The sequence below is a fragment of the Leuciscus leuciscus genome (genome assembly GCF_965113295.1).
Source record: "Leuciscus leuciscus genome assembly, chromosome: 20".
Lineage (NCBI taxonomy): Eukaryota > Metazoa > Chordata > Actinopteri > Cypriniformes > Leuciscidae > Leuciscus > Leuciscus leuciscus.
This window is the reverse complement of record NC_138744.1, coordinates 2,095,939-2,112,049: the sequence shown is the minus strand read 5'-3', so window position 1 is coordinate 2,112,049 and position 16,111 is coordinate 2,095,939. Positions and strand designations below refer to the sequence as shown.

The following is a 16,111-nucleotide window of genomic DNA, read 5'->3' as shown; positions in this document are numbered from 1 at the left end:
TGGTTGCTCTGTTGTTACAAACAATCGCATTTCGGTGGAATATCTGGAGGAAATGCTCATTAAACAATATAACCATGATTTTAATGAAAGAACATCAGAGGAGCAATTGGAGATGTCAAGAGAGGACATTAAATTCATGAAGATTGTGAGTAGTACAGCAGAATTGAAAAACGGACATTATTGCATTGACTTACCTTTTAGAGAAAAAGATCCTGTCTTACCAAATAATCGCTGTGTTGCTGAACAGCGCCTCCAAGGTTTGAAGAGGAAGTTTGAGAGGAACGATAAGTTTAAGGAGGAGTACACCTCATTTATCGGTGATATGTTGGTTCAGGGCTATGCTTAAGTGGTACCAGTTGACGAACTGGAACAAGTGGATGGAAAGGTCTGGTACATCCCCCATCACGGAGTACATCACCCCAGTAAAGGAAAGCTGAGGGTTGTGTTTGACTGTGGATTAGAAATGGATTAAAGGTCCAGAGTTCCTCTCTTTGTCAGAGAAGGAGTGGCCAATCACTGATGTGGATATAGCTGTGATTCCATCTGAGGACCCAGAGGTCAAAAGAGAAGTAGCTGTGAATGCTATTGTCAAGCATTCAGAAGATCCCACAGACTATCTCATTAATTATTTCTCATCTTGGAGGAAGCTTAAAACATCTGTTGCCTGGTTTCTCCAGCTTAAAAGAGTTATTTTGCTCCTGAGCCAAAAGAGAGAAGAGTTCAAATCTACTGAAAGTGACAGAGACATAGAAGTCAAAGGTTTTGTTGAACAGAAACTTCAGAGCTTCAAAGCCACTCTTGGAGGGAAACCCTTAACTCCAGAAAGTTATGATGAAGCAGAAAAGGCAATACTTCGTTTTGTTCAATAAGAGTGAAATTGCCACCCTGAAGAACGGCTTGGTTAATGTCCCCAAGGACAGTTCATTGTACAAGTTGGATCCTATATTGGAAGGTGACATTCTCAGAGTCGGAGGTCGCTTACACAAGTTTGCGTTACCCTCAGAGATATGGCGCTTTTCCACTGCATGGTACGGTACGGCTCGGTTCGGTACGGCACGCTTTGGCGCTTTTCCACTGCATGGTACGGTACGGCTCGGTTCGGTACGGCACGCTTTGGCGCTTTTCCACTGCATGGTACGGTACGGCTCGGTTCGGTACGGCACGCTTTGGCGCTTTTCCACTGCATGGTACGGTAAGGCTCGGTTCAGTACGGCTCACTTATGACGCGTTTCCACTGCATGGTACGGTACGGTACGGCTCGCTTCGGCTCGCTTTAAATGGTACCACCTCTGTTGAGGTTCCAAGCGTACCGTACCGATACTAAAATGTGACGTGAAAACACTGCAGATCACTGATTGGTCGACAGAATCATCACTACCAGCGTCATTGTATTTACAACACGAGACACTAAAAACCCGCTAGATTTAAATAGCCAGTAGACAACAGCCAACGCTGTAGCGCCTGTTTTAAAAGTATTTGCTTCAAAAAAAGAGTATAAACTTAAAAAAAAGAAATGGCTGAATCGTGGTCAGTGGACGAGGTGCAGACGTTCCTCTCGTTGGTTGCCGAGGAGTGGATGGGGAAACACGGAATGAAAAATTCGCATTTAATATGATGATGTCATGGCAGTAGAGACGGGCCGGCAACTATAACGATCAGTCCCACCCACTTTGAAGCGGTACTAACTGCAGTGGAAAAGCAACCGAGCTAAAGCGAACCGAACCGTGCCGTACCGAGCCGAGTCGTACCACGCAGTGGAAAAGCAAAGCGAGCCGAACCGTTCCGTGCCGAGTCGAACCGTACCGAGCCGAACCGAGCCGTACCATGCAGTGGAAAAGCGCCAATAGTCACCTCCATCAACAACAAGGACACGCTGGTAGAAATCACATGTTGAATAAGCTCCGACAGAGATATTGGATAATCAATGCCAACTCTCCTGCAAGAAAAATAATTGCAGAATGTACAACATGTAGACGTTACAGAGGAAAACTTGGAGAGCAGAAGATGGCAGACTAACCTGAAGAGAGGGTTATGCCAGACAAGGCTCCTTTTACAGATGTGGGAGTTGATTATTTCAGCCCCATAGAAGTTAAAAGAGGAAGAAACTTTCTAAAAAGGTATGGAGTGCTTTTCACCTGTTTGACCAGTCGGGCAATACACCTGGAAGTGGCGTACTCTTTAGATACGGATTCCTGCATTAATGCTTTGCGGAGATTCATTTGTAGAAGAGGTCCGGTGTCCAGCCTAAGGTCAGATAATGGCACGAATTTCATTGGAGCAAACAAAGAGTTAAAGCAAAGTATTGCCGCTTTGAATAATGCAAAAAATCCAAGGTGCTTTGGTTCAAGATGGGATTAAGTGGGGCTTTAATACACCTACAGCCTCACATCAAGGCGGTGTTTGGGAGCGTCTGATCCGCTCAGTAAGAAGCGTACTCACCTCGGTTCTCGGGCAGCAGGTTTTGGATGATGAAGGCCTGCAGACGCTGTTTTGTGAGGTAGAGGCAATACTAAACGACAGACCCATTACAAATGTCTCTCCGATGACCCTAATGACCTTGAGGCCCTCACACCAAACCATATTCTTCTGCTAAAAGGAAAACCCATCTTTCCTCCAGGACTCTTCGCACAGAGTGACATGTATATCAGGAGAAGATGGAAGCAAGTACAGTACATTGCCGAACTTTTTTGGAAAAGATGGACGTTTGAATACTTCTAATGCAGGAAAGACAAAAATGGGCTATACCAAGAAGAAGTTTCTCACCTGGGGATATCGTCATCATTGCTGTTGCCACGGCACCGAGAGGATCCTGGATGATGGGCCGAGTTCTGAGTACTAAGTCAGACTCCAAAGGATTGGTTCGCTCTGTGCTCCTCCAAACTAAGACCAGTGTCTTGGAGAGACCTATAACGAAGATCTGTCTGCTTCTGGAGGCCACAGTGTAGCATCATGGACATACAGTACAGGTCAAAAGTTTGGAAACATTAAGTTTTTTTATATTTTTGAAAGAAGTCTCTAATGCTTATCAAGGCTGCGTTTATTTGATCAAAAATACAGAAGAAAAAAAAACAGTAATATTGTGAAATATTATTACAACTTAAAATAATAGTTTTCTATTTGAATATACTTTAAAAAATTATTTATTTCTGTGATGCAAAGCTGAATTTTCAGGATCATTACTCCAGTCTTCAGTGTCACATGTTTCATCCAGTCTATCACATGATCCTTTAGAAATCATTCTAATATTCTGGTTTATTATGAGTGTTGGAAACAGTTCTGCTGCCTAATATATTTGATGAATAAAAGGTTAAAAAGAACTGCATTTATTCAAAAAATAATAATATTTTCTAATAATATAAATATTCTTTACTATCACTTTTTATCAATTTAACACATCCTTGCTGAATAAAAGTATTGATTTATTTAAAAAATAAAATAAAAAAAATGACTGACCACAAATGACTGACCAGTAGTGTATATTGCTGTTACAAAAGATTTCTATTTTGAAAACATTTGCTTCTTTTTTTTCTTTTCTTTTTTAAAAATGTATTTGTACTTTTTATTCATCAAAGTATCCTGAAAAAGTATCACAGGTTATGAAAAAATATTAAGCAGCAGAACTGTTTCCTACTTTGATAATGAATCATCCTATTAGAATGATTTCTAAAGGATCATGTGATAGACTGGAGTAATGATCCTGAAAATTCAGCTTTGCATCTCAGAAATAAATGATAATTTAAAGTATAATAAATTGAAAACCAATTATTTTAAATTGTAATAATATATCACAATATTAAAAATTTGTTTCTGTATTTTTTATCAAATAAATGCAGGCTTGATGAGCAGAAGAAACTTCTTCAAAAACATAAAAAATAGTAATGTTTCCAAACTTTTGACCTGTAGGCCTAGTGTATATTCTTTCTTTTCCTCTTCTCTTCTATTTTTCTTCTGTTTTGTTTCTTTTTTAGACAGCCACGGGAAGAAGATCAGAAGAATTGATGTATTATAGTTAGGGCATAGCTAGAGAATAGCTCCGTTACAGGAAGAAAAGTAATTGTGGTGTTTAAACATTTCACAATTAGGGGCCGGAATGTTGGAGCTATTTCCTTGTTTTATAATTAAGTTAATAATTAAATTATTTTATTTTGTTTTGTTTCACCTTAAATCATTTGCATGATTATTTTATTGATGTAGATACAGCGTGTTAATGTTATTATTTTAGTTAATTTGAGTATCTTTTTGGGGACTTTTATTTTGATAGTACTGAGCACCTGTTTGTGTGTATATATTGGTGGTTACACTTAGGACAGGCAGGCACTGGGAAAGGTTGTTGTTGTTTACTGTTTACCAGCGAAAGAGAGGCTGCAGACCGCCATTTGTTTGTATGCTTGCTCAAATGGAAATAAACCTCATGAACGATATGCTTGCCTGGACATTGGACTTATTGTGCCCTGCGTAAGATTCAATCTTTAGGTGCCTCAGTGGCCGTTTGATTTTGAGTTTGTTTATTTTATTTGGATTTCTTGTTTGACTTAAGTCGAGGACAAATCGCCACTACAAGTAATTTGACATAGCATCCAGCAGAGGTCAGTGTTAACCACATGTTGCTGCACATTCTTCTGTTTGATTGTGTATTTAGTCCTTCAATACATGGAAAAGGCATTTGTATTGATATTATCTGTAATACAGTAGGCCTATGCAGCTTTACGTAATTTGCGTAAGAGGGTGTATCTACAGATTACTGCCTTATGTTATATGAAGGTCTTGATAAATCTGTCTTGTAAACTGTATATATATATATATATATATATATATATATATAGACAGACAGACATACTGTAGATAGATAGATAGATAGATAGATAGATAGATAGATAGATAGATAGATAGATAGATAGATAGATAGATGAACCAGACCACACAAACTCTACTACACCAAGAAAAGATTACATGAACAATCTGTTCTACAAAACTAGTTTTTAGGCATCATACTAGAGTCTAAAGAGACTTTTAATGCAGGAAATAACTTCAAAATAAAATTAATGTCTTTACTTATAAAACACAATGTGCTCACACATTATTTACCAACTATTTCTGGTTGCTGTAAATTACTAATAATTATAGCAAGAGTTCTAAAATAAATACACAAGAAAATAAGTGAGACAAGATACTTTTTAATAAATCATCCGAATTGTGTTTATACACATTTTATCAAATGTCACTCATTCGGTGTGATACTGCAATATTTAGCAAATGCATTTTTATCAAAAGAGCGCAAAGTGTAAATAATGACTTACAGGATGACTATGACAAAGCTTGTTTAAAGAAAAGCAAACTTTGTTGCAAGTGGACTGGTGTTGTTAGATATATGGCCTTTTAATACAAAAAAAATACTTGGACATCAATTCTGTAGCTGCACATTTGATTGCAATAATTACCTTTCGCCACATTCCACAGTCCCGTTATTAACATAATGTTACAAATAACACAAAGGCAACAACAAATCCAATGACATTCCCTTCCATTTATTAACCATAATAAGGCACATTAATCCAGAGTAGTGTGATCAGTAGGCCCACTAATATTGAAACATACAGTGTACACAGTCTTTTCAGTAGTGCTCATTGCTTTTACTTTTGAATATTTAGTTCTAAATATAAAATTGACCTTTTCTAGAACCCCAACAGATGTGCAAGTATAACTAAACATTTCCTATCAGTCACAGAATGTGATGTAAGGCACAGAGTTGCTGAACACTGTCTGCAGACACGTCAAACCCTTCATTTCTTGTCTGTTGTCTGTCCTTTAAGGCACTTTGTCTTGCTTCCTAACCCAAATACATAATAATCATTTCAACAGTCACATATGCAGGCTCATGAGGTTATCAGAGGTCAAGATCGTGAGACGCCAAGGTGCAATTTTTAGGAAAATAATCAGGCATCCATCAACATATATATAGAGATGAGACTCAAATAATGGTGACGCCTGCAGCCTTTGATGCATTAAAGGCATAATTCACCTAAACACATACATTCTGTCATGATTTACTCACCCTCATGTTGGTCAGAATTGAGTTCTGTGGGAAATAAAAGCATGAATTTTGAAGATTTGATGTTTATGCATCTGCATGTCGTTAATGTATCATTTCTGAATATGAAAGCAAATGTGAATACGATGCTTTTTGGCCACTTCGGAGTGTAAATAGCCAAACCAAAAAGTCTCACTTATAACAAGTAGGTTTCATAACTACATTAGTTAACATGAACTAGCAATGAAAAATACTGTTATATTAATTTATGTTAATTCCAACATCTACCAATAAATTTTTAACATTAGTTAATGCACAGTGTGAACTTACAATGATGAACACTCTAGTTAGAATTTGACATTAACAAATATTAATTAATCACTCATTGTTAGTTCATTTTAGAAAATGCATTAACTAAAGAGACCCTTATTTTGTGTAATATATCAGGTTTTTTAGTGACATGAGGGTGAGAAAATTCTATAATATTCCTTAAATACTTGTACATAAAGAAACTAGATTCGAGTTAATGAACAGCATCATGTTTGACAAGCTACAGCCTACAGCTCTCTTCTCCGTAATAAATATTAAATACTACAAATAAAACGACGAGAACATAATAAATCACGATAACAGAACAATAAAAAAAGTTTCTTTGGCTGACAGACACGGTAAAAAGTGGCACAGTCACGAGTGGTCGGAGGACCAGGTGTTGTCCTGCGGGGTCACTGCATGCGGTCCGTCTGGAGCTGCTGCGGCTGGTACTGAGCGAAGGCTGCCGCCGTGGCCCCGGGCGCAGGAGACGCGAGAGGCTGCTGGACGTAACCGTAGCCGGCCGCGGAGACGTACCCCGCGGCGGCGGGCGAGGCAGCGTACGGGTACTGGTCGTAAGCAGCGGCGGCGGTGGCGGCGGCGGCGGCGGAGTACTGCGCGTACGCGGCGCCGGTGTAATCCAGGTACGGAGAGGCTGCGGCCGCTGCTGACGCCGCCGACTGCTGGACGTGCGGGATCACCACGCTCGGCTGCATGAACGCCTGCGGGTACACATAGTGAGCAGGAATCCTGAGGGACAGAGAGATGCTGGGATTAAACTGGGAACCAGAAAAGCTGCAGAGAAACAGCACAGTGCACTAAAGGGTTATTCAAAGAAATAGGATTGCCACAATAGTAGAGCATGCTGGGAAGAGTCAATGATCAGCTGTCAGCAATTCTATCATTTCACTTTAGAAGATGCAATGAACTTGCAGTATTTTCAGGTATTTTAATGTACCGAAACTCACTGCAGATGCTAAACATACCAACGGGCCTCATTAACGAAGTACGAGCGTGTAAATCATTCATCAAAGCATTTTTTACATTCATTTTCACATTCAATTTACTGCAAGAATTTACATGAGAGGGTGTATCTACAGATTTCTCCTTTCTATGTTATCTGAAGGTCTTAATAAACTATAGTCTTCATTTATTGTGTTATATATTATTTTTGTATTGTTATAACCACGAGGGTTCCAGATCCTCAGTCTTAGAACATGACAATGTGTCATTAAATATAATATTTTTTTTAATCAAAGACTAAAGTAAACCATTTCAAAATTGTATTGTGAAAATGTTTTATAGAAACGTTTACGCATTTGTGCTGTCATTCCCATCATTTGCATCTAATAAACGATCACATAAATTATGTCAGATCAAATATGACGTATGAAGAAAACATATAAATCAAGATAAACAATATTTTGATTTGATCCATCTGATCTATACTGTTTGCATAGGTAAAATTAAGCAAAAAGTGTGAAAATATTATTGAACTGCATTTAAAATACAAGCTATGAAATCAGTCTTAATACAAAAGCATATTTCAAAATGTCCATTTCCATCAAAGAATGAAGGATGATTTGAGAGTAGTGGCCTAAAGTGACCCTTTTTGCAAATATTATTTAAAATTTGTTATTAAAGATTTTGTAATAATTTTGCAAAGTTGTGCTTGAAATCAATTGTTTTATTTGTGAGAGAACACAATAAAACATGCCAAACTGTGCAGACATCATTTTTGGCTGGGCTGAAATTATGAACATGCAAAAACAAGAGAGAACCAATGAAATATTAATAACTGATAATGTTTTTTTTTTGCATAGTAAAATAAAACCTGTAGCTGTAGTTTGTCTAATAAATACCTTAAATCAAGTGTTTTGCTCTTCCCTCATATGTAAAATATAAAATAAAATAAAATAAAATAAACATAAATGTTCCTCATATTTTGATGGTTTTATCAAACTTGTAAGGTCATTAAAACCAAGTATCCCCTCTGGACATCAGATTTGGCCACTACTGTACACAGTATGCTCAGTGAGTACAGGGACAAACATGCCCATAGTTTGAGATGTATGCCTGTTTTACACACACATTCGTTCTGCTTGTAATTCATGAATGAGGCCTGATTGGTGAATCACAGAATGTATGTCATTATAAAGTGCTGCCGCTACCAAGAGTCCACTGAGCTGACCGTTCTAGTTCTCAATGAGGATTCAAAGGAATGCTCTCGTATGAATTATCATGGCAAACCTATTTCGTTTGCAAACTCAGCATTCAATCATGAGTCCACGCCCTAATATTGCCTCTCAAATAAAATGCCAGGGTAAAAGTGACTATGGATATCAAAGCATATCGATCAATATCACAGCAGAAAAAAAAACTTTTCAAAATAAAATAAAGAATAGAGCGACACCAATTCTGCAATCATAAACAGGGTCAATGTTACTGTCAAACCAAACAATATTTAAAAGAAAGAAGAGAAATCCAGTTAACTCACACACGCACACGAAAGAAGAAAAACCAAACACACTTGCGTGCGTTCACACATCACGCGCGTCCACTGCACACAAACACAACGCTTGAAGAGTGGAGATCTGCTGCTAAACACACTGAGAAACACCACATCTAACACATCCTACTTCTGCTTAAAGGGATAGTTCACCCCAAACTCCTGCCATCATTTACTCTCCCTCAAGCTATTCCAGTTTCTGTCTTCTGCTGGACACACAAGACGATGCTCTGAAAATGTGTGGAACCAGACAGTTGTATTTATTTGATTTTTTCCATACTATGGAAGTCAATGGGATCCATCAACTGTTTGGTTACTCATATTCTCCTAAATATCTTCTTGTGTGTTCAGCAGAAGAACTAAACTCATACAGGTTTGGAACACCTTGAGGGTGAACTATGCCTTTAAACTGTGTATTCAGCATCTTTACACTGCATATAGGCGGCAAAAAAAAGTTGCATTTGTTTGCATAAAATATATTCCACCCCAATAAAAAAAGAAAAACAAAACATAAAAAATTGGCATATTTTACATAAAGAAAATGTTTTGTTTTACAACAGTGACATTATTTTCAACATAATTATGCATTAATGCATCTAGACATCTTTCTTAATGATTCACGTTACTGTAATACTTCACAATATATTTTACTGTTTTAAATGTATTTTTTTATTTATTTAAACATTATTAATTAAAGGCAGCACAGAAAATACTATGGAAGCTCGTTTCCACCAGGAAATAATTTTATGTATTTTTTTTATTGTAATTGTGACTTTTTATGTCATAATTCTAACTTTAACTCAGAATTGCAAGTTTATATACCTCGATTCTGACTTTATAACTCATAATTATGAGTTTATATCTCATATGAGAAACAGTCAGAATTGTGAGACTATTTAAAAAAATTTATTCCATGGCGGAATTTATTTTATTAATTTATTTCTCACAACTGTGAGTTTATATCTCGCAAAATTCGGACTTGTGAGAAAAAAAAGGTCTGAATTGTAAGATAAAAAGTCACAATTACCTTTTTAAATTTTTTTAAGGTGGAAACAAGCAATGATGTTTGAAAATAACAAACAAATAACAATTTTTTGACAAACTAAAAACGCAAATAATGTCACAATGCAAAAACGAAGCAAGTAAATAAATAAAGTATACGCTCAAAAGTTGATTCTTGTGCACAGCTGTCATTAAACAGGACACACACTTAGCTTCAGGACAGTGGCCAGTGCTTTTTTTAGCCAATCAGAAACATTCTTCATCTGTGAATCATTTTCCACACACGAAAAACAAATCAGCGTAAAGTCTGGTACACACTGCTAATCTAAATGGCTAAAATTGCTTAATTGACCTTTAATGCGACAGTGTAAAGATGCCTGAAGTCCTAAATCCTAAAAGCGGAAGGGCTGAGCCACTAGCAGCACCAGACAAACTGCACTAATAAATCACCTTTAAGACCCGTCCATGTTGCCGGGCAGATTTTATTTTTATTTTTCCATGGCTAAAATGAGTCCTAACCGGCAAGCATGCAAAAACAACAGGTGTTCATGTTAAATCTGGCCATAGATGAGTCTCTAACACACCATTCCTTACTGTCAGTCTCCTGGAGTGACAGGACAGGCTGTGGCGAGGCTATTTTCTGCTGTCCTTGCCATCATAAAATGAGAGCATGAGCAACATTATCAGCAACACATGGCCCAACACTTTAACCCAGTCCTGAACCCTTCATTACCAGCGGCCTGTGAACACACACGCATTACTGCACACTGTATAACGTGTGGAAAGGCAAAACGGTCCATTGTAAACGGATTAGGTGCAGTAACGACTGGCCACATCTTAAAAGTTCTTTCGATATACTGATACTCATTTTACTACATGATTTGCATGAAGTGTAACATTTTACAATAAGGTCACTTTAGATGAACTAACAATGAGCAATACATTTGTTACAGTATTTATTAATCTTAGTTGACATTAGTTAAATCAAAATACAACTGTTCATTGTTAGTTCATGTCAGCTCGGGTCCATTCAATTATATTAACAGATGCTTTTTCGATTTTCATAAAGTATTAGTAAATGTTGGAATTAACCAACGAATGCTTTAGAAGTATTTTCATTGTTAGTTCATGTGGACAAATGGAACCTTATTGTAAATTGATCCCGCATAGTCTATAACCATTTCCCTGTTAATGAACTGAATGATTCGTATGCATGCAGAAATTTCGATTAGGTGCGATTTAATACAACATATAATCATAAATGTGGTGTAAAACTCAACCTAATTCCGAGCATGTCGCTGTTAAAAATACCCCTGTTACTAAGCTGTGCCGGCAACTTTCTTACCACGGGGGTTAGGCTAGGGGTTAGGGCTAATTTAAGGATCTTGTGTCTCTGAACACCTGTTGTCTCGTGGCCGCTCTGAATGTCCTTGTGTTCCAAACTAAAGTACAGCTGTCCTCTTTGGTTCAGTCCTCTGAGGGATATATGTGTTCTCCTCGATCGGGACGGGTTGACTGAATCTCGCTAGATTAGAAGGACAGGAGTAACTGTGTAACTGGATCGGTCAGTAGTGCAATACAGTGGAATACTGTGGTTTCTTAGGCCCCAAATATTCTTTACACGAGTACATGAACACTTAACTACGCAAACTCTACATCACATTTTATTGCATTCTGAAATGCATAACGTATGTGACCCTGGATCCCAAAACCAGTCTCGAGTCACATGGGTATATCTGTGGCAATAGCCAACAATACATTGCATGAGTCAAAATGATCGATTTCTCTTTTATGCCAAAAATCATTAGGATATTAAGTAAAGATCATGATCCATGAAGATATTTTGTAAATTTCCTATCATAAATATATAAAACATTTATTTTTGTGAGTGAATGCAGCACAATCGCCAACATTAATGGACAACTTTAAAGGAGATTTTCTCAATGTTTCGATTTTTTTTGCATCTTCTGATTCCAGATTTTCAAATAGTTTCATCTCTGCCAAATATTGTCCTATCCTAATGAACCATACACCAATGGAAAGCTCATTTATTCAGCTTTCAGATTATGTATAAATCTCAATTAAAAATTTTTTTTACCCATGTGACTGGTTTTGTGGTCCAGGGCCACATATGTGTTGCATTCTAGGGATTGCTTTAATGATAACAATAATACATTTTATGTATAGATTGCTAGAGATAAAACTGACAAAAAGCATGTTTGTTGCAGCTGCCTGAATAATAATATATCTGGTTTAATAATGGTTTCAGTGCTGATGTTTGATGTTACTACAGTAATCTACTTCAAGGCAGTATCGCATACATCCATTGCAGAGAAGGCAATTCCACAGCGCCGTGAAGTGAAATAAGTGAAAGAAATGTCAATTATAAATAAAGTAGTGGCCAAAAGTGATGTCCGGAGGGGAGATTTGTTTTTAATAACCCTACAAGTTCGATTAAAGCATCAAAAATGAAGAAAATATTAGATATTTTTAAAATATTGATCTTAAAAACCATACATTGACTAAAACATAATCAGTTTTTAATATTCCGTTGGTTCTCTCTTGTTTTTGCACACGTTCCTAGTTTCTGTGTATGGCAGCCTGGCCTAAAATGATGTCGGCATGTTTCATTGCGTTATCACAAATACAACGATTGACTCCCAAGCACAACTATGCAATATGATTACAATATCTTTAATAATATTTTAAGAAAGTGTGAAGATGTCGACTTTCCTAGGCCGGACATCACTTTTGGCCACTACCATATACTTGCTTAATAATAAGTATAAGATAATATTTGTTTTTGTTGTGTATTCTATGCTTATTAGAATATCTAGATTTGAACTCTATTAAAATCAATTGAATGTCCAGTTAACCACTATTGGAAAGAAACAGAATTGGCGCTAATGCTTCTGGCCTCACAGAATACAGAATGAATACAGAATTCAATTTTTTCACAAAGAGGTTTAGGGAAAAGTGAATGTAAGGCAGTCAGGGGAAAAGACAAACGATTCATTAGTAATATAAAAGAACGGAGGCACACGAGATACACTGCAACATGCAAGCCATGAGTTGTTTTGAGGGTGCGCCAGTCAAGAAAGACAAACTTTGACCCCTTCAACAACAGAACACTGAGACGTCTGTTCAAGTGAATAAAAATCAGTAAGAACAAGCTGTGCACAATCATCAAGAAAACGGATGTTCCCAGCACCCCAAGACAAAGATACGACCGTCTCCCCGAATCCCCACGTCCTACTATACACTCATTTCTATTAAAAGCACACGGTTTAGCTATGAAAACCACTTCAGACAGGTCCAAACGCACACAAAAGCTACTCTCCAAAACAACAACAACGTCCATGCAAGCTAATCACCATTTGAGAGTGTACGTGTTTGAGTCTACTGGTAGAGCTTATGAATTCAGCTCGTTCACCTCTTAGGTTACGTTAACCGAAAGAGAGCCTGTCAGATCAGAGAGAGACACATTACATTGAGTCACGCTGGAAAGAGGAAGTGACAGACGTAGACTTTTTCAGGAGTTGACAACAGTGCAAATAAAACCACACAACAACCACAAAGATAAAAAGCACACACACCTCATAACCTGGCGGAAAGGGGGAGGATACAGTAATGGGGAATGCTCATCCTCACTATCTCTATGGCACAAGGAGAACAACATTTTTATAACACAGGAATTCATCAAAAATGCACAGAAATCAACATAATTAAACTTTACAGAATATTGCAACATGTAGGAATATGATATTGTTGATCATCACGCATGCATCTTTAAAGGTGACGTGTGTTCTGTTCGAGCATCACCAAAGGGAATTGCAAAAATATTTTCCAGACACCTATAAATAATGCTATTGGGTCAATGTTACTACCTAGCTAACAAAAATATATTCTAAGAATGTTTTGCTGAGTCATGAAAGTTCCCTGAACTTTCACAATGTCCAGTTTTTTTCTTGGTTATACGAATGTTAAGGGAACATTCCATTTTAGAATTTTGCAAACATTAACGTTACTTTTGAATCTGAAACAAGTTTAAAATGTGACAAGTGAAACAAACTAAAATGTTTTCGAACAAAAACTCTCCATGAACAATGTATGTATATATATATATATATATATATATATATATATATAACAGTGTTGTACTAATGTTTTGAGACCATGTAACTCTGAACAAATGTTCTATTAATGTTACAGTCATAACTTTCTGATTGTTCATAATCATAACTATGAACTTTCAGAACGTTGGTCAAACGCCAAAGTTCTGAGAAAGTTGCCTTTAAGCTGAGTGTGTCGTGATGCTCAAATAAACAGATCATTCTATGAACTATTTACTTAAGAGTGACTCTTAAGGTGTGATACAAGAAATCATTTAAAAGCAAAGAAGAAGAAAAAAATAAAAAAAGAAGAAAAAATTAAGAAAAAAATTATAAAATCACACACATCACCTTTAAAGAAAGTCAAGGGTACAAATTTGTCTAAGATGACAAAATGCTGCTTTGCCATATCATATTTTTACATAAGAGAATGTAGATAAATGAGAGAAGGCCTAAAAATAATCAAACTACACAAAAAATATAGTCATCAGTGTGTCTTGTCACACTTACCCATAAGGCCGTTGGATAAATGTGGGGTGTATCTGAGGGACACCAAATGAAAATCCTGTAGAGAAAGACAACCTTATTGCACTTAATTTTTAACCGCACACAATGACTAAGATAGGCTTTATTCTACAAGAAGAAAAAAAAACCCAAGAACATTCATATTAATTTGATTACAAAATTATCATCATATGTATCAAGTAATGTTTTGTATTTTTCTTTATTGCATTTGACAAATAACTCTGTGACAATTATATAAGCATTACGGTGTTCACTATATAATCTCAGATTACACATAACGGATTGTTCTTGTTTAGAAACCCCAGTGTGATGCAGCTTGTCTTTACTGCAGGGTTTCTGATCCTCATCATTAGTCCTCCAACAGCGTGAAGCTTCCGGCCACCCTCTTACCTGGCTGCATGATCCGTGGCTTGGCCCCCAGGTACGCCAGGTTAACGTTGGCTTTTCTACCATCTATGATGGGGTTCGGGTCCTTACAGGCTCGTTCTGCTGCAGCTCGATCTGCCATCGTCACCTACACACACACACACACACACACACACACACACACACACACACACACAGATGAAGAGAGGAACGCACAGATACATGCCGTGTTTTCAATGATGTTCAATGTGTATGTGATGTGTTGAGTGTTTAATATTAGAAATGACTGCAAGCAGTGATGGGCAAGTTTCTCTAAAAAAAAATAATAATAATTAATTACTAGCTACTAATTACATCTTCAACAGAGTAATTAGATGAATGTACTCTCTAAAAAGTACTGCATTACTATTCACTTTATAAACCCCATATCAATCTCGACAAGTTGAACAATACAAGGACAGAAATGAAACTACTATTTTAATTCTTTCATATTCTTAATATAAGACTGCATAGATTGTTCTTGAGTATTTAAAGGGCGATGGTTACATTAAAGACGTCCATTTTATGTTAAATCCGCTATTGTTTTTATATAGAATTGTTTTATTGTCTATACAGTATCTAAAGCAATTTCATCAGAAGTTACTGTAATTAAATTAGAAACATTAATAAGTAATCCCTTACTTTACTTTTTCAAAGGAAAAGTAATTTCAGTAATTAACTTGGTAATGAATAACACCAAACACTGACTACAAGCAAATCTAGACAGACAGACTTACAAAACCATAGCCTCTGGATTTTCCAGTTTGTCTGTCAGTAATGACAACAGCCTCCTCGATTTCTCCAAACACTTCAAAGTATTTTCTGAGGCTGGAGTCGGTGGTGTGATAGGGAAGACCTCCGACGAAGATCTTGGTGTATGTGGTGTCCTTCTGAGAGCTGTGCATCCTCACGAGTCACGACGGGGCGCGCGCACTTCAGCGAAACAAACAAACAAACACTGCAAAAGTTTCTCTACGGCTGGCTGGTTAAATAAATAACAACTCGTATTCTTGGAAGGTAGAAGTAACTGAGGTATGTGACCGCGCAAATGATTTGGTACAAGGTAGAATAAACCACAGCAAACAAGTGCGTCTGTCAGGAGAGGGAACTTAACAACATGCCATATGGTTTTGGTGGCTCTCACTCACACGCGGATAGACTCCGCCCATTAACACTTTCACCCCGCCCACGATCAACATTAACCACGCCCACCATTAAGGA

At 37.1% G+C, this 16,111-nt stretch overlaps 1 protein-coding gene across 3 annotated transcripts; it reads right to left on the bottom strand.

The window, feature by feature from the left end:
• Window positions 1-5,158: 5,158 nt before the first annotated feature.
• rbm24b (RNA binding motif protein 24b) lies at window positions 5,159-16,066 on the bottom strand. Of its 3 annotated transcripts, none has more exons than XM_082150839.1 (5): window positions 15,628-16,057; window positions 14,876-14,999; window positions 14,471-14,525; window positions 13,445-13,504; window positions 5,159-7,087 (listed from the first exon to the last, which is right to left on the bottom strand). In XM_082150839.1, exons 1-5 carry the CDS (start codon window positions 15,793-15,795, stop codon window positions 6,751-6,753), a joined length of 744 nt encoding a protein of 247 aa, XP_082006965.1. In that variant the 5' UTR covers window positions 15,796-16,057; the 3' UTR covers window positions 5,159-6,750. The 3 variants fall into 3 exon arrangements, with proteins under 3 accessions (XP_082006965.1, XP_082006967.1, XP_082006966.1); XM_082150841.1 differs by lacking the exon at window positions 15,628-16,057 and adding an exon at window positions 15,034-15,287; XM_082150840.1 differs by lacking the exon at window positions 13,445-13,504 and having other exon boundaries at window positions 15,628-16,066.
• Window positions 16,067-16,111: the final 45 nt, after the last annotated feature.

Coding starts and splice junctions, on each gene's coding strand:
- rbm24b (XM_082150839.1), bottom strand. CDS start 15,795: ATGCACAGCTCTCAGAAGGACACCACATACACCAAGATCTTCGTCGGA. Junction 13,505..14,470: donor TTTATCCAACGGCCTTATGG/GTAAGTGTGACA, acceptor CTTGTGCCATAG/AGATAGTGAGGATGAGCATT. Junction 7,088..13,444: donor CCTTTCCGCCAGGTTATGAG/GTGTGTGTGCTT, acceptor TCTGTCCCTCAG/GATTCCTGCTCACTATGTGT.